The 25,115-nt window shown below is 43.5% G+C and overlaps 1 protein-coding gene across 2 annotated transcripts in view; it reads left to right on the top strand.

Moving 5' to 3' along the window:
• Positions 1–1,133: 1,133 nt before the first annotated feature.
• Kdm5a (lysine demethylase 5A) overlaps positions 1,134–25,115 on the top strand; it is a 53,433-nt gene continuing 29,451 nt past the window's right edge. Inside the window, exons 1-13 of one of the 2 annotated variants that reach the window (XM_069988836.1) lie at positions 1,134–1,299; positions 5,127–5,204; positions 6,486–6,608; positions 7,755–7,925; positions 10,140–10,274; positions 13,901–14,006; positions 15,364–15,455; positions 16,316–16,474; positions 17,017–17,136; positions 18,037–18,195; positions 18,823–19,004; positions 20,975–21,137; positions 22,823–22,942. In XM_069988836.1, the coding sequence (XP_069844937.1) occupies positions 1,135–1,299; positions 5,127–5,204; positions 6,486–6,608; positions 7,755–7,925; positions 10,140–10,274; positions 13,901–14,006; positions 15,364–15,455; positions 16,316–16,474; positions 17,017–17,136; positions 18,037–18,195; positions 18,823–19,004; positions 20,975–21,137; positions 22,823–22,942 (1,773 nt within the window). In that variant the 5' untranslated portion in view covers position 1,134. Of the gene's footprint in view, positions 1,300–5,126; positions 5,205–5,559; positions 5,579–6,485; positions 6,609–7,754; positions 7,926–10,139; positions 10,275–13,900; positions 14,007–15,363; positions 15,456–16,315; positions 16,475–17,016; positions 17,137–18,036; positions 18,196–18,822; positions 19,005–20,974; positions 21,138–22,822; positions 22,943–25,115 lie in introns of those variants that run through there. The other variant, XM_069988837.1, reaches the window with a different exon arrangement.

Genomic DNA, 25,115 nt, shown 5'->3' with positions numbered 1-25,115 from the left:
CAATCAAATCAGCAAAAACCCGGAAGGGGAGGTGTGGCCCAGGTGGTAGAGCGCCAGCCTGGAGTGGAAAAGGCTCAGGCACAGAGTCAGGCCCTGAGTGCAAGCTCCAGCACGCGCATGCGCGCGCGCACACACACACACACACACACACACACACACACACGCGCGTGTGCTAGTGGGTGTGCGAAAACCATGGCCGATGGCTAGAAAACCACGCTCAGGAGCCGTGGAATCCCGAGGAGGACAGACAGACAGACAACTCGGTGGCGGATCCGAGGGCCGCGGTTCGAGCCCAGCAGGTCTCGGAGAAGCGACAGGTGCACACGCGGCCCGGGGAGGCGATTCCGCCCACGGAAAGGACGAGAACACCGGGGGAGCGCGAAGCCGGCCGGGCCGGGCCCTCGGGAACCCGCGCCGCGGGCCAGGCCGCGCGCCACGCACGCTTCCGCGCCCCGCAAACGCACAAAAGGGAAGCGCGAGCGTCGCGCCGGAAGCGGCCCCCTCCACGCCGGAAGCAGAACCTGGGCTCCCGGGCGGCCGCGCACGGCCCTCGGCGCCGGGCGGAAGTGCGCGCGCCGCCTCGCCCCGGCCACTTCCGGCCGCTCCCCGCCCCCTTTGTTTCTCTCGGCCGGCCCCTCACGGCTCGCCTTTGTGTGTGTGTGTTGGGGGGAAACGGTCTCCCCGCGCACGGTTCCGGAAGGTTCGGGCAACGCCGCGCCCGAGGGCTTCTGGGAAAGGGAGGAGGGAGGAGAAAGGGCGCCGCGGCGGAGGGACTCTGTTTTCGGCGGAGGGGTTTGGGGAGGGGGGGTGGTGTGCGCTCACTTCCGGGACGCCGTGGCGGAGGGGTTTGCGGGGGGCACTCTCACTTCCGGAAAGTCCGGGCTCTGAGAGGAAAAGCCCTGAAGGAAACCATAACAAACGGCCGGAGGCGGCGGCGTCCTCGTCCTCTGAGGCGGTGCGCCCCGGCCCGGGCCGCTGAGAGGCCGCGGTGGTCCTCGGCCCGCCGGCGCCCGGCCCTGAGGCCCGCGGGCCGCCCCCCCCGCCCCCCCTCCGCCCCCCCTCCCGCCGTCCCCCCCCCGCCCCCCCTCCGCCGCCCCCCCCCCCCGCCGCCCCCCCCCCCGCCCCGTGACTGCCATGGCGGGCGTCGGGCCCGGGGGCTACGCGGCCGAGTTCGTGCCGCCCCCGGAGTGCCCGGTCTTCGAGCCCAGCTGGGAGGAGTTCACCGACCCGCTCAGCTTCATCGGCCGCATCCGGCCTCTGGCCGAGAAGACCGGCATCTGCAAAATCCGGCCGCCCAAGGTAACCGGGGAGGAAGGAGCCCCGGGAGTGGGGGGCTGGGGGGGGGGAGACGGGAGCCGGGCGGGCCCCTCGTGAGACCGTCCCCTCAGGTCCCCACATCTCGGGGCGCCCACAGGGCCTGGCCAGCTTGGGCTTTGAAAGGCCTTCTGGACGGTTCTGACGGTGTCGGGGTGGGGGTGGGGGGGTAACACTCGGACACGGATACCTGTCTCTGGGTTGGGGGGGAAAGAGTATCAAAAGGCACCTGAAGGACAGACAGCCCTCCTTGGGGTTCCCTAGTCCGTCGGCTGTCCGTGTGTCCAGGCCCTGAGCGTAGTAGCCACACTGCTTGCATGCATGCAAGAGTTTCTCTTCTTTCCCTCTCTTGCCTCTTTTCCTTTTTTGATGCTGGGGATCGAACCCAGGACTTACTAGGCGAGCACTTTGCCATTGAGCTATGTTATACATCCCAACCCAAGAGTTTCTTAAAGAAAACACACACACACACACACACACACACACACACACACACACACACGTGTAGCCCAAGGTTTCGTTGTGCTCCCCTCTCTCCTTTCCCCTATTTCCCCGGATAGTAGCCCCAAGCTAATTACTGCTGCAATGAGAAAGACCAGGGGAAGATTAAAAAAAAGTATTGCCTTTCTTTTTTTAAGTTTAGAGGTTTAGAAAGAATGGGTCAGTAATGAAGATGGGGGAGAGAACACGTTGAAATACCTTGGTATAAGGAACTAAGGAGCAAAGATGTCAGAACTATAATTATTACCAATAGCTAGGTTTGTCTGCATGTTGGTTACTTAAAACTGATTATGTGGGTGTGCAGGTCTTGGGCCTGGCCACTGTCCCTTAAGCTTTTTCTACAGTAGGTTACCTAGGGCTCAACCAGCTTGAGCCACAGCTCTACTTCCTGCTGTTTGGTGGTTAATTGGATGAGTTTTGTGGTCTTTTCCTGCTCAGGTTGTCTTTGGACCTCCATCCTCAGATCGCAGCCTCCTGAGTAGCTAGGATTACAAATGTAAGCCACTAGTACCAGCTTGATTAATTATAATAACTTAAGTAGGTTTTTCACTTTGATGAGGACAGTTAATAACTTGAGGTTGGATGATAGACTCAAGGTCAAAAAAGGTGGTTTGTTTCCACACTGGACTGCTGGACAGTATGCATTAAGATCAGCTGGATACTTGTTAAAATGCAGATCTCTGGGCCTTATTAAGAGTGGAATCAACTTCTGCAGATGGAGTTTATGGACTTTTCACCAGTGTTGTCAAGACAGGGTCTTACTAAGTAGTTCAGGCTGACCTCAAACTTGTGACCCTCCTGCCTCACCTTCTCAAGGGCTAAGATTACAGTTGCGTGTCACCATGCCAGGCTTCAGATGACTAGATACAGATGAGAAAGATTGTGAGCCTATCTTTGCCTTACACAGTGCTGCTTAAGACAATGTCCTTTATTGCTTTTATAGCAAAGATAGAAATAAGTGCTGTGGTCAGTATTGCTTTCTAAAAACTGTCTTCCCTACCAGATAGCCACAGTAATACATACCATAGTGAATGAAAAACTTGAGAGGAGTTGATCTAGCACCTTTGGATTGTTTCATTTAATCTTCAAAAAGCCTAGCTTGTAAATAAAGTTCTTATTTTACAGAAGAGTCAAGTCTGCATAAGTTAAAACACTAGCCAGGTGTGTTACCTTGGGCAAGTGGCAAAGTGGGTCTTGAACCTCATGTTCTTGAATCTATTCTGTGCTCTTCCCACTGTGCTGTTGCTACCTGGAATGGGTTTGCTGAATGCCTTTTCAAATCATGGATTACCAGCAAAATGTTGCATAGTTGCTGCAATGGTATGCATCACCATCCTCCAAAAGCTTCTACTTTGCTCTGTCACCACCTTCATGTGGACAGAAGCTTAAGCCTTGAAGTTTTTCTCAAACTGTATTTTCATCTACCTCCCAATGCATTTCCTTGTTAGAAATTCTATTCAAAGGTTCTTTTAGATGTTTTCATTTTAAAGGTTATAATTATCACTGTGTATCCTGGGCTGGCTGTGAACTTGGAATATCACTGCCTCAGGTTTCTCCAGGCCTACTTATATGCATACACCACATATGGCTTGTTTAATAATGTATTCTTTATAGGCTACATCATTATTGAACTTGATTATAAGCAGAGTTTAATTTTAACATTGGCAGTAAGTCAAATAAAGAGTATATTCCTTTTGGACAGTGGCACCCTTTCCCTCACTTTCTCCTATATTTACATCTTTTTTTTTTTTTTTTAATTTTACCAATCCATACTTACATCTTTGGGTTTTGTTTTGTTTTGTTGTTTTTTTTGGGTCTGGTCGTGGGGCCTGAACTCTGGGCCTGGGCGCTGTCCCTTAGCTCTTCAGCTCAAGGCTAGCGCTCTACCACTTGAGCCACAGCGCCACTTCCGGCTTTTTTCTTTTTGCTTATGTGGTGCTGAGGAATCGAACCCAGGGCCTCAGGCATGCAAGGCAAGCGCTCTACCACTGAGCCACCTTCCCAGCCCCATACTTACATCTTTAAAATGGGTTACTAATAGTCCAAATCAAGTTTGTTGGTTGGTTTTTTCTTCTTAGTAGTAGTAGAGTTTGGAGTCAAGGTCTTGGTTTATCAGTGAGGTGCTTTACTATTTCAGTGACCCCTAGTCCTAACTTTGGTTATTTTTCAAATAGTGGCTCCATTTTTGCCTGAGTGATCCCACAGCTTAGTTAGATTTCCCTGGAATAGCTGGGATGACAGAGCAGCTTGGATGACAGCTTCCTGTTATAGCTCATTGCTTTGTATTTTTGGCTGAGATGGAGTTTTGGAAACTTGTGGTTCAAATCCCAGCTTCTTAAGTGGGTAGGATTACCGATGTGAGTCACTACACTTGGCTTTATAACCTTATTTCAAATACATGATGTTGTAGCACAATCTGGAAGGTTTCCTTGGTCTGTGGACTTGCTTTTTTTTTTTTTTTTTTTTTTTGGAGGGTAGGAGGTTTTAAAATTTGAGCTGAGGGTTTCTTGCTTGCTAAGCAGGTGCTCTACCACTGAGCCATGCTTCCAGCCCTGTTTTTCAACAGTTATTTTTAAGATAAGGTTTTGCTTTGTGCCAAAGTGCTCTCCTGGACTACAGTCTGCCTATTACAGACTTCTGTAGTTGCTAGGTGACAGGTATACAACACCCAGATCCATCTTCCCAACATTGAGATGGAATCTTGTGACCTTTTCGGTCCTGTCTGTCCTGGAACTGCAGCACCACAGTCTCTACCTCCCGAGTAGTTTAGGGTGACAGGAATACACCACTAAGCCAGATTGTGGGTTGAGAAGGGGTCTCATTGACCTTGCTGCCCAGTCTGGTCTACAGCATCAATCATTGTTCTTAGCCTCCACACTTGCTAGGATTAGAGACAGGAGACACCGACAGGGTCCGTTCCCTTTCAGAGAATATATTTGGGTGCCCAGAAGCTGGCCTTTTAACATAACATTTGTTTAGCATAGAATGTAATATATTTATAAATACTAAAAAGTCTAAATACCTTCAAAACATTTCTTTCTAACTTTTGTCCTTTTAAAACATTTTTTTTTCTTTTGGTTTGCTGGACACTTGTGGTACGTGAGCTCATTACATTCTTCTTGAGTAACTTTGGAAAGCATAATTGTGGAATGTAAATAGCAGGACTGGTAGGATTGCTTCCTCAAGTGTAGTAGTAAAAAATGAAGACATATATGCTAATCTGCTGTCACTGTGGTTTGTCGCAACTCATCCCTTATTAAAGGGAATAAATAGCGGACTCCTTGCTCATATAGAAAAATTTTTCTGTCTAGGATTGGCAGCCTCCGTTTGCATGTGAAGTAAAATCCTTCCGTTTTACTCCTCGAGTCCAGCGACTGAATGAACTTGAGGTGAGTATAGCAACATCAGTTTTGCTTCTAAGTTTTGTCATGCATGCTAAGCAAACTCTTTACTGCTGACCTGCAGCCTGGCATGTCTTCTTCTGATGCCTTGTGTTAGAGCTCTAGGGAGAGAACTTTCAGAAGTTCATGTGTCAGGGCCCAGAATATGGGTTAACTGGGATTTATTTATTTATTTTGGTGCCAGTTCTGGGGCTTGAATTTAGGGCCTGGGCAGTGTCCCTGAGGTGTTTTGGATTTTTTTTTTTCTTTTGTTTTCCTTTAAGGCTGTACCAACTAAGCCACATCTTCACTTCTGGCCTTTTGCTGGTTAATTGGAGGTAAGATCCTCAGATCTGAGCCTCCTGAGGAGATAGGATTTGCAGGTATGAGCTACTGGCACCCTGGTCTCCTCTATGGTCTTAAAATATTTATTTCCTGGGGCTGGGAAGGTGGCTCCATGGGAGAGTGCTTACTTGTATGCATAAGGCCCTGAGTTTGATTCCTCAGCACCACATAAGCAGAAAAAGCCGGAAGTGGTGCTGTGGCTCAAGTGGTAGAGCACTATCCTTGAGCTGAAGAGCTGAGGGACAGCGCCCAGGCCCAGAGTTCAGGCCCCAGGACTGGCAAAAATAAATAAATAAAATTCCTGAGCTGTTAGTGATTTTTCTGTTTGTCTCTTGTAATTAAATATTAAGCATATTATCAGTTAGATAGTTTCTATACCATGTGTATGTACTAGAGAATGTCACAGGATGAAAATGTTTAGAAAATAATTTGACTAAAATTTCCAGTTACCACAGAGTTAAGCTAACTAAATGTTGAATTGCTAATGAAAGTTTCTTTTTGTTGTTGTTACTAGTACTGGGACTTGAACTCAGGGCCTAGGCACTGTCCCTGAGTTTTATTGCTCAAGGTTAGTGCTTAACCACTTGAGCCACAGCTCCATTTCCAGCTTTCAGTGGTTAGAGATAAGAGTTTCATGGGTTTTCCTGCCCAGGTTGGCTTTGAACTGTGATCTTCAGATTTCAACCTCTTTTGAGTACCTAGGATTTCACAGGCCTGGCTGCCTATTTATTAAGGAACTGCCTGAATGAGTAAAGTTTTATTAGAAGTATTTTGCCTCTTTACTATTGGTGGTGGTGGTGATGGTGTGGGAGGTTTGTTTAGACTAAGCAATAATGAAACCTTTGAGTTTCTTTACAGGAATGAGTATCTTTAGCATGGTTAAGGCTCACTTATTTTCAGATATTACAGTTTCTATTTCTAATTTCTGTACTTGTCTACTCTCAGGCAATGACCAGAGTGAGACTGGATTTCTTGGATCAACTGGCAAAATTTTGGGAACTTCAAGGATCTAATTTAAAGATACCTGTGGTGGAAAGAAAAATCCTAGACCTCTATGCATTGAGCAAGGTAAGACTTGTGTTTACTTATGAAGTGAGCAAGGGGCTGGAATGTAGCTTATTGGTGGAGGGCGTACTTAGGAAATGCCAGGTTCTATAACCTGCAAAACACACACATGCACACTTGCTAGGCTCCAGTCTTGTAGCTTCTTGCCTTTGCAGTTTTCTAAGTTCTGATGTCATGTCCCTCTAGCCTTTGTTGTGTTTACCTCTGTAATAACTGTACAGTTGCCAAATGCTCAGTTGTCTTTTTGCTTCAAGCACATGGCACAAACCCACATTCAGCAGCAAAGGGACATAAAAATGGGAGGGCCGTAGTCCAGGCTGCTTAAAGCAAGATCTTCTCTTGAAAATAACCAATACGCTGAGTAATATTCCTCTCTGTGTGCATATGCTTAGCTTTCTCACATGTGTATTGTACAGAGTACAAATGAATTTTTTTTGTGGTTTTAGTATTGTACCCTTGAATTCATGTCCGTGTGCTCCTGCTGTTTTTGTTGTTGTGCAAGCCTGGTGCTCTACCACTTGAGCCACAGCTCTACTTGTGACATGGAGTTAAGCGGAGATAAGAGTCTCAAGGAGCCAGGCACTGGTGGCTCATGCCTATATAATCTTAGCTACTCAGGAGGCTGAGATCTGAGGATCACGGTTCAAAGCCAGCCCAGGCAAGAAAGTTCATGAGATTCTTATCTCCTATAAACTACTCAAAAAAAGCTGGGAGTTGTGCTGTGGCTCAAATGATAGAGTTCTAGCCTTGAGTAAAAAAGAAGCTCAGGGACAGTGCCCAGGCCTAGAGTTCAAGCCCCCAGAGTGAGGGAAAAAAAAAAAAAAAGAGTTTCAAGGATTTGTCTGGCTGGGCTGGCTTCAAACCATGATTCTCAGATCTCCACATTCTGAGTAGGTAGGATTATAGGTGCCCATCTTTACTAAATGTCCTTTAATATCTTTTTTTTTTTTTGAAATTAGGACAGTGGTATTGATGAAATTTTAGAGTTTAAAATCTCCAAAACCTTTGTGTCTACTTTAAGTAGTAGCACATACTAGTTGAAAGGGAATTTGAAGCCTAAGCCTAGAATTGCTTTTATATGTAACAGACGTGATGTATTATGCTGGAATCTACCTCTGTTCCTTCACTGAAGTTCTGTTTCCTTTTCAGATCGTTGCCAGTGAAGGAGGATTTGAAATGGTCACCAAGGAGAAGAAATGGTCTAACGTTGGGAGCCGCTTGGGATATTTACCAGGAAAAGGAACTGGATCTCTTCTGAAGTCCCACTATGAAAGAATTCTCTACCCCTATGAGCTATTCCAGTCTGGTGTCAGCCTTATGGTGAGATGCGTCATTGTTCCTAGAGGATAGATCCAGGATAGATCAAGTAGGAAATTTAGACTATGTTCTCCACAAGTCAGGTGGGATGCATAACAAGGTGGAATAGATTTCTCCAGGTTCCAGCATTTGGAGAGCAAAGAGTAGTAGTTAAAAATAATAGCTGTTTCTCGTGGTTTACAAGACAAAGCAATGGGAATTGAAGGATGTTTTCTTATTATAAGCCTTCATGTGTTAAGGGTTTTGAAATTTTCTTCCTGTTTATTTCACAGGAGCTCATCGCCCAGGCTGACTTTGAGCTTGTCGTGTGTGTGTGTATGTGTGTGTGTGTGTGTGTGTGTGTGTGTGTGTGAGAGAGAGAGAGAGAGAGAGAGAGAGAGAGAGAGAGAGAGAGAGAGAGAGAGAGAGAGAGAGAGAGAGAGTGTTGACTTAAATTCATGGCCTGGGGGCTGTCCCTGAGCTCTTTCGCTCAAGGCTAATGCTTCACCACTTGAATCATAGCTCCACTTTGGGCTTTTTGTTGGTTAATTAGAGATGAGTTTCACAGACTTTCCTGTCTGGGTTGATTCTGAATTGTGATCTTCAGATTTCAGTTTCCTGGGTAGCTAAGATACAAGCATATGCCACTGGCACCTAGCTGACCTTGAAATTGTGATCCTCCTCCCTCAGCTTCCTAAATGTTGGGATTATAGGCCTATGCTACCATGCCCAAATCTGGTTTCCTACTTACAAGTCCTTCCCTAACACTAGATCACTAAGATTTTCTTCTTTGTTTTTGTGTAGTTTTGTAATTTTGGCTTTTGTACTTAGGTCCATGATGTATTGAGTCAGTTTTGGGGAGGCAGAATAGAGTGGTAAGGGTGTAAATTCTCTCTCTCTCTCTCTCTCTCTCTCTCTCTCTCTCTCTCTCTCTCTCTCCTCTCTCTCTCTCTCTCTCTCTCTCTCTCTTTCTTTCTTTCTGCACTATTTTACAAGAGTATCCTTTTCCCAATGAAATGACCTATTAATTTTGTGAAGTATCAGTATCAGTTGATTATAAATGTGTAGACTGACTTCTGGACTTCACTGTCCCATTGATCTATCTATAGTAGGCCCCCACTCCCCAGGTCTGGTTTCACTTTCACTGAGTAATTGCTCTGAAAATATGCGATGGAAAATTTCAAACATAAATACTTCATAAGTTTCAAATTGCATGCACGATGAAATCTGTGTTCTTCTGCCGTAGTTGTGAATCATTTCTTTGTCTCTAGTAACCATCTCAGTTTTTAGATCTGTTGTTGGTGTTATTACAGTGCTGTGTTCAAATCACCTTCACTTTACTACGTAATGGCCCCAAATTTGAGAATAGTGATGCTGGAATTCAAATCTGCTGCAGAGAAGCTGCACGGTGCTCTCAAAGTGTAGGTGGAGAGGAGAAAGGACCAGGAGATGCTTTGGAGTGAGAGAGAGACCACATTCACATGACTTACTGTAGTATGTTGTTGTAATTGTTTTGTTTCAGTATTGTTAATTGTTGCTAATTTTTTATGCCTAATATATGAATTAAACCTAATCATGGATATGCATGTGTAGAAGAATCATGGGATGTATAGGGTGTGGTACTTCTATGTTTCTGGCATCTTCAGGGATCTTAGACTTCAGGTACACAGAGAAACTGTCATGTATGTTTGCCCTAGAACCAATACCAGGCCATATTGTGCATTGTAGTTTTATAGTAAATTTTGATACTCAATAATTAAGCCCCCTTAATTTTTTCAAGTCTTCAAAATTTCCAAACAGTTGTAACTTTTCACATAAATTTTAGAGTCAGCTTTCAGTTTCTATAGAAATAATTGGGTTTTGATAGTTCAGTTCAAGGGAGAATGATGATTTGATTTCGTGTAGGCATAGGAAGTTACTGGAAAAATTTTTTTTTTTTGGTCAGTCATGGGGCTTGAACGCTGGGCCTGGGCACTGTCCCTCAGCTCAAGGCTTTACCACCTGAGCCACAGCACCATTTCTGGTTTTCTGGAGGTTTATTGGAGATAAGAATTTCACGGCTTTTCCTGTCCAGCCTGGCTTTGAACTGCGATCCTCATATCTCAGCTTCCTGAGCAGCTAGGATTACAGGCATGAGCCACTGGCGCCCAGCTGGAAATTTGTTTTCTTCTTCACTGTTTCTCAAGCCTGGTCTCTTATCAGTGAAAACTGCTGTTTTTCTGTAATCTGACCTTTTAGGGTGTGCAGATGCCTACTTTAGAAATGAAGGAGAAAGTGGAACCTGAGGTCCTCTGCCCTGATACTCAGACTTCCCCAGAGTCGGGAGCAAGAATGAACATCCTGCCAAAAAGAACAAGACGTGTCAAGTCCCAGGTATCAACATGCATAGGACATTTTTTGTTGTGGTGATGGTTTGTGTGTGCTGGTACTGAGGCTTGCACTCAGGACCTGTTGACAGTCCTTTAGCTTTTTGACTCAAGGCTGGTCCTCTACAGCTTCAGCCACAGCTCTATTTCCAACTTTTTTTGGTGGTTAATTGGAGATAAGAGTCTTGCAGATTTTCCTGCCTGAGCTGGTTTGGAACCTTGATCCTCAGATTTCAGCCTCCTCATTAGTAGGATGACAGGTGCCAGCCAACAGTGCGTGGCTCTGGGCCGTGCTTAACAGGAGGTTTGTGGACATAGGGAAACCATTCATACGCTTTTAGCCTTGAAGACACATCCTCCATTCATTCATCTTTGCATTTCTTTTTTCTTATTCTAATTGAGGTCACACGCCCAGATATTAAAATCTCACACAGATATGCATATATGTGTGTATATAAGTATGCACATGTGTTTATGTAAGGATATGTGTATGTGTTTAGAGACATCCTCTTTATATAATCCAGACAGGCCTAGAACTTGCTGTGTAGCCCAGGCTAACCTTGTGTACTCACGGTCTTTCGGCCTAGTATTGTGATTGCTGAGATTATATGTGTGTGCCAGCATGCCAGACTTTTTAAGGTTTGGGTTTAAGGTTCAAAGCCAGCCTGGGCTTTGAACTTGATCCTCAGACCTCAGTCTCCCTAGTAGCTAGAATTACAGGCATGAGCCTGTCTAAGAATTTTTTCTTAAGTATTTATTTTTATTCAGTAGCTGTACAAAGAGTGTCAGCTGCAGAAGTCAGGCTATCACCTTGATCAGTGTCATCCCCCATCCTTCCCCTCAGCTTTCCCCACCCATCACTCAGTCCCATTTTACAAAATAGCATTGTATAGAATGACTGCGTTTGCTTGCCTACTCCCCTTCATGTACCAGTCTTTTTCCTTTCCCCTTCCCCTGAACATGTTTCCGCTTCCTAGTATTCATTTTGCTAAGTGGTTTGTTAGTTGTTCAGAGGAGTTATTTTACTGGACTCCTCCCTGAAGTGTACCATTCTTTAGCAGATTTGTTTGTGTGTGTGTGCATATGATCCTGTATAGGTTTGTGGATTTGTATTTAGATCCAGCGTTCAGATTCGAGAGAAAACATACACCCCTTGTCACTCTGAGCCTGACTTTTGTATATTGTAATTTTTTTCTAGGTCTTACCTATTTCTCTGCAAATGACATTATTCTTCCTGCTAGATGAGTAAAATACCGTTTTATGTATACCACATTTTCTTGATCCACTGGTCTGTTCTAGGACATCAGGGCTGTTTCTGTAATTTGGCTCATGACTAGTGCCACTGTGACCATGGATGTGCAGGTGTCTTTACCATATTCTGACTTGTAATAGTCCGGGTAGCTGCCCAGAAGTGGTGGTGTTGGATCATAGGGTAGTTCTGTGTTTAGATTTTGAGGAGTCTCCAAACCTCCACCCAGAGTAGTTGCATTAGTTTACATTCCCATCAACAGTGTAATAGAGTTCCTCCCCTGCCTCTATCCACTCCCCCCATCCTTGTCAGCATTTCTTGTTTGCATTCTTCATGATGGACAATCTTTTTTTTTAAATTGTTATTGTAAAGGTGATATACAGAGGAGTTACGGTTATATGTCATGTAAAGAATATATTTCTTTTTTTTTTTGGACAGAGTCACCCTTTCCTTCACTTTCCCCTAGTTACCCCCTCCTGTCTCTGCCCACAAATTATATAGTTCATTTTGCATACTCAGTGTTGTTTTGGTTTGCATTTCTTTTATAGCTAGAGATGTTGAGGAGTTTCTCAAATGTTTATTGGCCATTCTTGCTTTTTCTTCTGAGAAGTTTCTTGATTCCTTTGCTCATTTATTAGTTGAGCTACTGATTTGGTATGGAGGTATTTTCTTGAGCTCCTTATTTATTCTAGTTAGATATTAGGCGCTTATATGAATAGGTGGTAAAGGGGCTGGGAAGCTGGCTCAGTGGTAGAGTGCTTGCCTTGCTTGCATGAGGCCCTGAGTTTGATTCCTTAACACCACATAGACAGAAAAAGCTGGAAGTAGTGCTGTGGCTCAAGTGGTAGAGCACTAGCCTTGAGCTGAAGAGCTGAGGGACAGCGCCCAGGCCCAGAGTTCAAGCCCACAACGGACCAAAAAAAAAAAGAATAGGTGGTAAAGATCTTCTGTTCTGTAGACTGTCTTTTTTTTTTTTAAAGTATAATTAATATTTCATTAAGTGTTAACAATAAAAATTACAGTAGACTGTTTTTTTAACTTAGTAATTGTTCTTATCTGTGCAGAAACTTTTTAGTTCGATGCAATCCCATTTATTCCAATTTGCTGAGCCTTAAGGCTATTTTAATAAACAAAAGTATTATTTAATTCAGGAAAAAGGTAAACAACATACTGACCTGTAGAACTTGTATATTATAGAAGGAAAGTATCAAAGGAAAGAGGGATAAAACATGGCTTTCCTAGGTATATCTTGATTTTTCCTCCCTCCCTCCCTTCTTCCCTTTTTTTTTTTTTTTTTTTCTTGTTGTTGTTGTTGGTTGTGGGACTTGAATCTCTGGGCCTGGGCACTATCCCTCAGCTTTTCAGCGCAGTGCTACTTCCAGTTTTCTTTTTTTTTTTGTTTGTTTGTTTTTTTGGGTCCGGTCATGGGGCCTGAACTCTGGGCCTGGGCGCTGTCCCTCAGCTCTTCAGCTCAAGGCTAGCGCTCTACCACTTGAGCCACAGCGCCACTTCCGGCTTTTTTCTTTTTGCTTATGTGGTGCTGAGGAATCGAACCCAGGGCCTCTGGCATGCAAGGCATGCGCTTTACCACTGAGCCAACTTCCCAGCCCCCTACTTCCAGTTTTCTAAGTGGCTTATTGGAGATGAATCTTACAACCTCTCCTGCCTGGACTGGCTTGCAACTGTGATCCTCAGATCTCAGCCTCCTGAGTAGGATGATAGGTGTGAGCCACCTCTCCCGGCATTCTCTTTTCTTAAGTACAAGAAAGAACTTTCTCAGTAGCTGACGGTGTACTTTTCAGCCTGTATAGAGGGCCATACCAATAATCAAATAAGTCATTGGTAATGGAATGGAATTATTCTTTTTAAGCATAAGCCCTTATACTTGGTAGGCAGAAACTCTGCTGCCTGAACTATGCTCTTACAACCCCTTTTTTTGCATTAAGCTATTTTGTGATCTTTGCCTCCCAAGTAGCTGGGTAAGATAACAGGTGTAAAGCACCTCACCAGGTGGACTAGAATTATTCTTGAAAGCCACTGAGGACAGCTCACTCAGAACAGATGACCTGTTTGCATGTATTGTGTCCTGTGATCAGTCTGTAGCATAGAAAACAAAAAGGAAAGAAAGAATATGTCCAGGAGAAGAGAATGGAATCAGCTTCCCCTGAGACCAAAGTTAACTGGGAGCCAGAAATTTTTGCCATTTGAATTACAGGACCCAAGACACAGTATTATATTCTTTAACTTGGTGGCTCAACTTTGAAAAATTGTCCTAGCTGTTGGAGTTCAAGGTCCCAGCAAGACAGCAAGAACTTTTATCTTGGAAAAGAAAAATGAATGAATTAGATAACTGTGCTGATATGAGTTTTGTTTTTATTTTTCAGTCAGACTCTGGAGATGTGAATAAAAACACAGAACTGAAGAAACTCCAGATTTTTGGAGCTGGACCCAAAGTTGTGGGTCTAGCAATGGGAGCAAAAGATAAAGAAGGTAAAGTCTGTTATTGGTCTTGAAGTACAACAATATGTTTGTAAAAAGATTCAAATGATACTTGCATTTCAGATTGTGCTGGGAATTCAGAATTGTAAACTTGAGACATGGTTTCTAGGTAAACTGTCTTCTTTACAGCAAATACCTTGATGTTAAGATGTGAAGAGCAATTAGCATGTTGAATTTTTACAGTTTTAGAATTTCCTTCTCCATGTGTAATATTACAACGAATTCATTGCAGCTTTAAAATGCTAGTTTAGTTCCACCCATAATGGTGAAGGTACAGATCACCTAGTGATCTGAGGCTCAAATTAAAAGGGAAATAGAGGGGCTGGGAAGATGGCTCAGTGGTAGAGTGCTTGCTTCGCATGCATGAGGCCCTAGGTTCAATTCCTCAGCACCACATAAGCAGGAAAAAAAAAGCCGGCAGTGGTGCTGTGGCTCAAGTGGTAGAGCGCTAGCCTTGAGCTGAAGAGCTGAGGGACACCGCCTAGGCCCAGAGTTCAAGCCCCACGACTGACAAAAACAAAGAACACAAAAAACGGGAAATAGACTTAATACAGGGAAGAACTTGTAGCTTTTAAATTCTAACCATCATTCAAGTTAAAAAATAATTGATTGCCCTTGATAAATTATACCATTTACTCGTTTTCTTTGAAATGCCTAGTTCTTTTCAGCTTTGCATGTTGGAAACTTTTGTGAGTAGAACTGCTAATGCAGAAATCAAGTTCCTGTTCTCCCTATGTGCTGTGTCAGTGTAAAAGCTCGTTCAACACGGAGCAGCTGGGCATGTTTTGACTTACAATTATAAGGATTAATGAAATCCTAATCGCATCTCTTAGGCATTTATGATAGGAAAAGTCAAATCATATAATTCAGATTGTGAACAGAACTGTAGAAGATCAGATAATGCTGTTCCACACTCAGAACGTTTAATGTGGTAGAATTTGCTAAGTACATTATAATGGTTTTTGTGGCCCTTCTGAGCATTAAGTACACTTCCTTTGTCATTTGTGGTTACTGTGTTGGCTCGCAGTGATCCCACAAATGATTGTGAATCCCTTGAGTTGTGAGTGTGGACGTGTGTGTAGGTGCCGCATACCTGCCCACTGCACACATGCTGCAGTGCAGCACCGGTGGATAAACTAGCTGGGGCTTGGTTGTCTGGATTAGAATCCAAACCCACCACCAGCTGGCTGTGTGATTTTAGCACCTATGTGATTTTTGTATACCTTTAACCTGAGATAATTTAGCTCAAGTGTTCTGAGATTAACTGAAATAATTTTAAATAGTGTCTGGTCCATAGTAAGCTCTCAACATTAGTTTTTACTATTACTATATAACTTTTTATTTCAAGATGAGGTCACCCGAAGACGAAAAGTTACCAACAGGTCAGACGCATTTAACATGCACATGAGACAACGGAAAGGAACTCTGTCTGTTAACTTTGTAAGTGCTTTGGGATGTGTCAGGAGGGAAAGGATTTGTTTCATTTCAGTTTTGCTCTTTTTATCTTGATAAATCCTGGTGTGCTGTTTAATTAGCTCATGTGGTTACGAGACCTGGTGGCAAAAACAGAGCTAGAGCTTCGGTGTTTGTGTGATGTAACCTTGCTTTGTCTCGTGTACGTATAGACTGTCTGCCCTGACTCATACACCTGTGGGTGATAATAAATGAGAAGGTGATAGAAATCCGTGGAGAGTCGGCCGCCATTCTTGTGGAGCCCAGCGTCCACCTCTGTGGCACCAGTCGAGTGTAGACTGAAAATCTACACTTGTCATCACTATTCCTTGAATAGTGTAGTAGCTCAGCTGTGTTTGCTATTAAGAATGATCTAGTGGTGACTGAGTATAAATGTGAGGGTGTGCATCACTGTTTACGTACATCCTGCCCCAGCTTAGATGAGGGGTTGAGTATCGGCGGGTTTTGGTATCCGTGGGACTGGTGGGTGGGGGCCTGGAACAGATCCTGTAGATACCAAAGGTTCTCATGCTACGTCTAGGAAAGCAGTGTTCCAGGCAGTTCGCAGTTCTCCTCCTGTACCAAACGTATTCGTATACAGGAAAAGGAATGGTGTTTTTAAAACAAATCGATTTGCGTTCTTGATTCTAATGACCTGATTTACTTGTATTTGCTAGAAGTCCTAGAGGTCAATTTAGGAAGTGTTATTAAAAGAATGTTGAAGTATTGTTTGAAATAGATTTCAGGATTTAAGTTACATTTGCTTCTAGTGTACATTTTAACAAAACAGGTTGTGGAAAAGCCGTGTTTTCTGTCATGGAAAGTAGACTGGGTCTTTATTTTAACAGGTTGATCTCTACGTGTGCATGTTTTGTGGTCGGGGCAACAACGAGGACAGGCTGCTGTTGTGTGACGGATGTGACGACAGCTATCACACATTCTGTCTCATTCCACCGCTGCCCGATGTGCCCAAGGGAGATTGGAGGTGTCCTAAGTGCGTTGCTGAGGTATGGGCCTGGGAGCAGTAACGCATGTGACGTGTGCAAATACACTCCTAAAGCTGGGAAGGTAGCCGTGTGGCAGCTTGGCTCCAAAGCTTTTTCTGACTCCTGGCTGCATCATTCTATATATTCTTCAGTTGAGGGAGACTTGTGATTGGATAGTTCATAATGCAACACTAAAGAGGAAGAAACATTATAGCTTTTGTTTGTGTTTTCTACCAGTATTGGGGTTTGAATTCAGGGCCTTGCACTTGCTCAATTGGTGCTCTACCACTTGAGCTCTGCTTTGTGCTGGTTATTTTGGAGGGTGTGTGTGTGTGTGTGTGTACACATATATACGTATACCACATTTTATTGGTCCATTCTTCTGGTATAGGGCATCGGGGCTGTTCCCACGTTCTGGCCATGGTGAATAGTGCTGTATGGTATGCAGGTGCCTTCATTGTGTCCTGTGCCCAGGAGTGGCATTCCTGCGTCATCTACCTGAGAGTGGTACTCTGGTCAGTACGGTCTCCGGGAGTTAACCTTAGACATGTTTTTCTGTCTAGGAGTGCAACAAACCCCGAGAAGCTTTTGGATTTGAACAAGCTGTACGAGAATACACGCTTCAGAGTTTTGGGGAGATGGCAGATAACTTCAAGTCTGATTATTTCAATATGCCAGTCCATGTAAGTTACTGTTTTTTTCTGTCCATTTGGAGCGGTTCAAAGTGTAAATAGAACCTTAGTTGATCATTTTTAATATTTTGTGGGAAACAGGGACCAAGTGCAAAAGACGAGAGAACATCGAATCTTAAAATGAAGGATTTGGGCCAGGTGCCAGAGGCTTGAGCCCCTAGTTACCAGCTAGCTACTTTGGAGGCTGAGATCTGAGGATTTCAGTTCAAAGCTAGCCTGGGAGGGAAATTCTGTTGAGACTCTTATCTCCAGTAAACTAAAAAGGCTAGAAGTGAAGCTATGTGTGGCTCAAATGGTGAAGTGCTAGCCTTGAGCAAAAGAAGCTTAGTTCAAGCCCTAGGACCTGCACAAATATAAAAGTAAGAGGTTTGGCATCTTTTGTTGTCTTTATATGGTACTTGATATTCTCTTATTATGAAACCCTTCTGATGTCTGTTCTGTAAGCTTTCTGTGAGTAATCCTTTACTGAAAAACAAGTATTTGGCTGGTGCTGTTTATCATTACTTGTCACGTGGGGTTTGCTTCTTTCCCTAATGGATCCTGGGCCTGTTTGAAAGTTTTGGCAGAAGTAAGGCTCAGCCTTGCTTTGTCACTTCCGTGCTTCACATGGAAGTTCTCTTCATCTTTGTCCTGAAGAAAGAAGCAGCTTTTTCCAGAAAAAGGCAATTCAGATTCATTATATTTCTGAATGTAAAGGTTATCTTTAGCTTTTCCCTGCTGTCGCTGTGTGAAGGTAGGGCCCTGGTCGTCTTGCCTGGGAGGTGTGAAGCTTTGTGCCCACTTGGGCTGGGCTGGGCTGGGCTGGGCTGGGCTGGGCTGGGCTGGGCTGGGCTGGGCTGGGGACGGGTCCAGCGGGTCGGCAGCGCGTGTCGTTTCTGTTGGCCTGTGTAGATGGTGCCCACAGAGCTAGTGGAGAAGGAGTTCTGGAGGCTGGTGAGCAGCATCGAGGAAGATGTTATTGTAGAGTACGGTGCCGACATCTCCTCCAAGGACTTCGGAAGCGGGTTTCCCGTCAAGGATGGTCGGAGGAAGATGTTCCCAGAGGAAGAGGTGTGTAGAAACCTACCTTCCTCTAATCCTAGATGTATGATTCAAACAAAAGTCTTCAGTCTTATGGACAAGGCAAAATACTTTTTAAAAAATGACTGCCTTTTAAAAGCTAATTTGCTTTAAAACTTCTTTCGTGTGTGCATATGTATACATGTATTTTTGGCGGTGGTGGGGTTTGAGCTCAGGGCCTCATACTTGCTTGGCTTGCTTGCTTGGCTGATGCAGTGCCATTTGAGTTACACTTCTAAGCCTGCTTTTTACTGAGTGTTTTGGAGATGGAGTCTTACGTACTTTTTTGCCCTCAATGGCCTTGACTTGTGATCTTCTCAGCCTTCTTAGTTGTTAAGATTATAGGCATGAGCCTAGCACCTGGCTACTGTTTCCTATATTTTGAAGTATAGACTCTCCTTTCTGCTCTTTGACCTGCCAGACTTTATTCTTTTGGGTTCTTGGCGAGTTAACCCATAACTTTGTACATGCTAAACGTGTGCTCTACTGCAAAACTATATTTAAAACTAATATGTATTATATAATTACTTTGATATAGACCTTAACTCTTCAGCTAGCTGCCAAGTCAACCAAAATCTATGGAGTAGAGTGTGTTGAGCCCCTCCTTCCCTCTGACAGGAATATGCGCTTTCGGGCTGGAATTTGAACAACACGCCCGTCCTGGAGCAGTCCGTTCTCGCGCACATTAATGTGGACATTTCTGGCATGAAGGTGCCTTGGCTCTATGTGGGCATGTGTTTCTCTTCTTTCTGCTGGCACATTGAAGATCACTGGAGCTACTCCATTAACTACTTGCACTGGTAGGTGTAGTTCTCTGTGTAGCATGTGCATCTAGAGGCCTTTCTTGGTGCTGGGGATAGAATCCAGGGTCTCACACATCTTGAATATATGCTCTACCACTGACCTCTGGTCTTTTTTGAATATGTAATAATGTTACATCTATATATAGTAGGGAGACTGACTTAAAAAGTATTTACTACCCAAAAGGAAGAGCGTATGGTGGGGAAAGGATGAGAAGTGTCTCAGCCACCTTAATTTATAAATCATGTGCAAGTAGCAAAACCTAGTCTAGAGTTTTAGAGTATGTGATGTGTGTGTGTGTGAGTGTGTGCATACCTGCACATGTGTGTAGCATGTGAGTGTGTTGTCAGAGGAATTGTACACTGACCCTGTGAGCTACATCCTCAGCCTAATTTTTTGTTAATGCTAATACTGGTGCTTGAACTCACGACCTGGCTGCTATCCCTTATTTTTTTTCCGTGGCACTCTACCACTTGAGCCACCACTTCATTTCTAGCTTTTTAGTGGTTTTTTGTAGGTAAGAGTCTTACAGACTTTACTGTTTGGTCTGGCTTTGAACTGTAATCCTCGAGTCTCAGCCCTGAGTAGCTGGGATTATTGGATCTGAGCCACTGGCCACCTGCTTCCAGCCCAATTCAGATGAATCTTAATAATTAAAAAATAAGATGTGTAAAGTTTATGCAAATACCATACTAACCTTCACCACTTAAAATCTGAAAAGGTTGGTTTTTTCCTTCTCTCTTTCTGAGGTTGAAGTCCCAGAGCTTGGAGCACCTCTAGCACTAAAATGTTTCTTTCAGTAGTATTTTCCCTTAAAATATCCAAGTTATGTTTGGTCTTTAAGTTGATTTGCTGAATTTTTTTAATCTCACAGTTTTTACTTACATAACCAGTTTCTTTCCACTATATTATGATATATCTTAACTAGATATTTTTATTTCATTTTTTTTTTTTTTGGGGGGGGTCCGGTCATGGGGCCTGAACTCTGGGCCCGGGCGCTGTCCCTCAGCTCTTCAGCTCAAGGCTAGTGCTCTACCACTTGAGCCACAACGCCACTTCCGGCTTTTTTCTTTTTGCTTTATGTGGTGCTGAAGAATTGAACCCAGGGCCTCAGGCATGCAAGGCAAGCATTCTACCACTGAGCCACCTTCCCAGCCTGATATTTTTGTTTTCATTGAAGATCATATTTAAGAGGCTGTGCTGTGTGGTAGCTGCTAGCTTCTGTGTTTACTCAAGCTAGTTAAGTATAAGTAGAATTACAGACTTGCAGCTGCCATTGCACTGTCCTTATGAGGTGCTAAGTTGCCTGTGATCAGGAGCCACTGCATTTCCAGCAAACAGAATCTCATCAGAAACTCTGTTAGGAACAGCACTGGCTGGTATAGAGTCCTGTGAACCTCAGGCAAATTGGAAAGTATAGCTTTTATTGTATAAATAGCTTGCCTAATCAAATATATTATCTAGGGGATAAGCTACTTTGGTATTCTAAATGAACCCTGAATAAATTATAACTAAATATTCTACTAAAATCTCATCAACGTATGTCTTGTTCTTGGTCCTTAAGGTTTATAGAAAACTATATTCAAGATTTCAGTAATTTCTAGTCTTGGTTTATATCCTTGGATAGGAAAACTGACTCAGTGAAGTCAGTCATAGGTATTGTGTAACTTGTGGGGATAATTGGAATGTCTGGTGTGTTTGTGATGCAGTATGTCAGTGTCCTGTGGAACAGTGCTTATTTTTTATGTAGTGTTTTCTCTATTTGAAGCTACTTTTGCTGATCCCCCCTGGTTTTGTGTGCTAATGGCGACAGTGTACCCATCCCTATCCTCTTGCGGTACCACCAGTGATGGCCGTGAGGAGTGGCCTGGGCTCTGCCCAGCTGGTCCCTGTTTAGGGGGTGGGCGTCAGGGCCTTGGTCTCATTGGTACCATTTTCTATGTAGCTGAACCATGACTTCTCTTGCTAGGGGTGAGCCAAAGACGTGGTATGGAGTACCGTCTCATGCTGCAGAACAGCTGGAGGAAGTGATGAGGGAGCTGGCCCCTGAGCTGTTTGAATCCCAGCCTGACCTCCTGCATCAGCTAGTCACCATCATGAACCCCAATGTGCTGATGGAGCATGGGGTGCCTGTGAGTCTCCGTGTGTCTCTTCAGTGCTTTTAAAGTTACTTCAGTTCTTGATTAAATACAGTCACAATGCATGCTTTGCTTTGTGACTGGAAGCAACGGGTCATGTCACCAACTAGCCAAATTAGAATTTATAAGGTGAATGAGAACAACTTTGCTTGACCAAGAGGAGTTTTCTTGAAGTATGAATCTGATCTGATGACCTTCCCGCAACAGTTACATTCTTGTTGGAACAAAAATATTATAGTCCTTATTATTCCTATTTAACTAAAAAAAATGGGTTTTTAAATGGCAGCTATAATAACTAATCCTTATCCTGTATTCCACTCAAACTCCCGTCACTTTCCCACCCCCTCTCTCATCCTAGTACAGTTGCAAGAGGTTTCGTTGTTCTGTTTTTGTTCTTGTCACACATTCATCCTCTTTCGCCCTCATTGGCCTGACTCCCTCTCACAAGTACCCATCTCCCACGGAGCCTTGTTTTCTCTCCCCTCCCCAGCCCCTTATTGATGAGCAGATTTCTTTGTGGTTCTTTATGCTCTCTTCATAATTACTTTGAATGTGTTTGAAAATTACCCACCCTCGATGTTTCTTTTTTCTTTTTATATAAGTATCTCAGTTTTTAATACATGAGATAATGAAGCAAAAATATACTATAAATTTTTCTTCCTTTCAACTTAGTTTTGAAAAGTCATCAAACAAACTACTACAGATATACTGTGAATTTCTTTCTTCCTTTCAACTTAATTTTGAAAAGTCATCAAACAAACTACTACCGTATGATAAAGTATAAATTTAAAGAGATTTGCTGTGTGATGAAAAATTCACAATAAGTTTTTTTTCTGGTTGTACTCCTGGCATAGAACCCAAGGTCCTGCATGAGCTTTGACACGTACTCTACCCCAAGGCTCTGTGCCCATATCTTCCCCTGTAATGATAGGATTACAGGTGTGGGCCACCACTGCCACTTCCTCATAGCTGTAATGAAAGTGAGGTGAATGGTGTTCCATTTGTCTTTGAAGAGTGACTTTGTTCAGGGGGAATGGCTCAAGTGAAGTGGGAGAGCTCCCACCCTTCCTGTCGAGGTTGAGGCCCTGAGTTCAAAACTAGTACTGCCAACAGCAAAAAGTGGCAACAAAATCTGACACCTTAAGACAAAATGATATTATCACAGAACAGGGTATAGGAACATTGATTTGGGAATATTTCATATCGCATATTAACTAATAAAAATTTTGGATAAAAATGTATCCAAAGGTTGTAGGCAGTTTCATTGTTCACCACTATTTACAACCCAGGAATTAAGAAGTTCCCTTGAATGTGTATTTATTTGTTTGTTTTTTCGTCAGTTGTGGGGCTTGAACTCAGGGCCTTGGTGCTGTACCTGAACTTTTTCCTCAAGACCAGTGCTCTGCCACTTTGAGCTACAGCTCCACTTCTGATTTTCTGGTGGTTCATTGGAAATAAGAGTCACATGGGGACTTTTGTTCCTGGATGGACTTTGAATTGTGATCCTCAGATCTAAGCCTTCTGAGTAGCTAGGAAAAAGTCTTAATCATTAGGAAACAAGTAACTGAATGAGCATTGTACTGTTCTCCATTTAGAAAATGTGTTTGAAACTGACTGATGAAATCTGTCTCTCTCTGTTGTTTTGTTCTTTTAAATCCCTGTTCCCAATTTGCATTTAGGTGTACAGGACCAATCAGTGTGCTGGCGAGTTTGTAGTGACATTTCCTCGCGCCTACCACTCTGGATTCAACCAGGGCTACAACTTTGCGGAGGCTGTGAACTTCTGCACTGCTGACTGGGTCTGTTTTATAGCAAGTGGCTGTTGCCTGTCTCCCCAAACCCTACAAAAGGAGCTTAGGAGCCACATGTGCTGGGCTGGCTCTAAGAGTGCTCCATGAACACTTCCACGGTAGTGAATGGTGGGCTCTTGTCATTTAAAAAGTTACGAGTTGCCATCACATTTCTCTGGAAGATTTTATGGTTCTTCTTCCCATCGATTCACTAGTTTCCCTATTCTTTCTGAACTTTCAGTGGACAGTTAGTTGATTCTTTCTCTGTGGAATACAATTTCTCTGTTCTAAATTGTCTCTGAGAACTTTTGGACCTTACCATGATAAATGGAGGTTTGGGGGTGTGGCTCACATGGTAGAGCACCTACCTAGCATTCATAAAAGGCCCTGAGTTCAAACCCCAGAACTAGTAAGAACAAATCTGTAAATGATAATGTCAGTGATCACTATTTTGCTTTTGTATGAGGTAGATATCAAAAGGTGCAAGTGGTTATGATTGGGAAAAGGCTGCATAATATGTACTGACTTGTTTTGTTGTTGTTGTTGTTTAGTTTTAGTGATGTTTGGTCCCCCACCCCCCTTCATTTTTGGAGAAATCCTTCAGTACCATTGAACCTTAGATTGTCTGGATACCTTTTTAAATTTCCATGGTTAACTATAGAAAGCTAAGTAAAATGGAAAGTTAAGATGGTGTGGTAAACAGCCTTGTATTTTTGAGAGAGGGTCTTGTAGTGTTGCCTAGACTCCTGCCTCAGCCATACGGGTGTGAAACACTGTATCTGGCTTGTGAACACTCACTCCTGTTTTAACCCAGTCATTTAACACTTCTGTATTTGTTCATGGAAGCAGCACAGTTTACCATGAGCAAGATGGAAGTTTAGAATTTGCCTTGGGCTTGAGTTCTCCTTCTTAAAACAACTAACATTTGTGGAGTTTATGACTTGCCCCGCACTTGGCTGGGTGTAAGCTAGGGAGCAGGGTGATGTGGATGTGGGTTAGGAATGTTGTCTGCCTTCCACCGCTCACTGTTACCACTGTCCTTCTCTGGCAGCTCCTCATTTTACTGACAGATTCACTTACAACCCAAAGTTAAACACTTGGGGTGAGAGCTCTTGGTATTCTTTAGAAAAAGGTACACTTGGAACAGCTTTATCTGTGGAATTATAGCAGGGCTTTTCTGAGCTAAAATGCATAATCAGTTCTATTTTATGTGGCTTCCTTACATGTTATGATTAAGAAGTGCAAACCCCACCAGTTGGTTTCTTCTACTTGTTCTTTTTTTTTTCTTTTTCTTTTTGCCAATCCTGGGGCTTGAACTCAGGGCCTACACACTGTCCCTGAGCTTCTTTTGCTCAAGACTAATACTCTACCACTTGAGCCATGGTGCCACTTCTGGCCTTTTCTGTTTATGTGGTACTGAGGAATTGAACCCAGGGCTTCATGCTTGCTAGGCAAGCACTCTACCACTAAGCCACTTTCCTAGCTCTGTACTTGCTTTTATAGCTGCATGAGAAATGTTTAAGGAGTAAATATTTAAGAATTTGGACATTAAAGAGTTGTATATTGTTCATAAACAAGATGAGTGCTAATTATGCATTCAAAATATATTTGGAGGGGAATTGTCTGTTTGAAGAGCATGGAAGATGGCTCGATTCAGATAGAGCCTCATACTAGTATGTGTTATTAACGCACAGAAGTAAATTCTCAAAGGTTATTCAAGGTCTGTCTTTGTGTTTTTTCCTCTTGACCTTACAGTTTCCAAATTCAAATAAAACAACTTTTACCGTGTGTGTGTGTGTGTGTGTGTGTGTGTGTGTGTGTGTGTGTGTGTGTGTGTGTGTGTGTGTGTGTGAAAGAGAGAATATAGCTACTTTTCAAATTTGGTTTGTAGCTTGGAAGTTACAGAAATGGTGAGAATTTATCTTGGGAGTGTATGGCTTCGTTTATTTGGATGATGGTTTTGGGTGCTAATGATGCACGCCCCCACTGAGCCAGATCCTCAGCCCCATCCAGAGCTATCTGTTGGCTATGGAAGGTTGTCATTTAGTTCAGTTAGGGAAAACTATCAGCTATGATTTCACTCTTTGAACTCTTTCTGTGAGGCTGGTGGATTTGAAAAGGCTTCTGGAAGCTAAAATCTAAAGTAATTTTTGATTTAGCTCTTGTAAACAAAAAAGAAAAA

This window comes from Dipodomys merriami, unplaced genomic scaffold (assembly GCF_024711535.1).
Source record: "Dipodomys merriami isolate MVZ:Mamm:240054 unplaced genomic scaffold, mDipMer1.0.p SCAF_368, whole genome shotgun sequence".
Classification (NCBI taxonomy): Eukaryota; Metazoa; Chordata; class Mammalia; order Rodentia; family Heteromyidae; genus Dipodomys; species Dipodomys merriami.
Note: the sequence above shows the minus strand (reverse complement) of the source record. Positions and strands in the feature narration are given on the sequence as shown.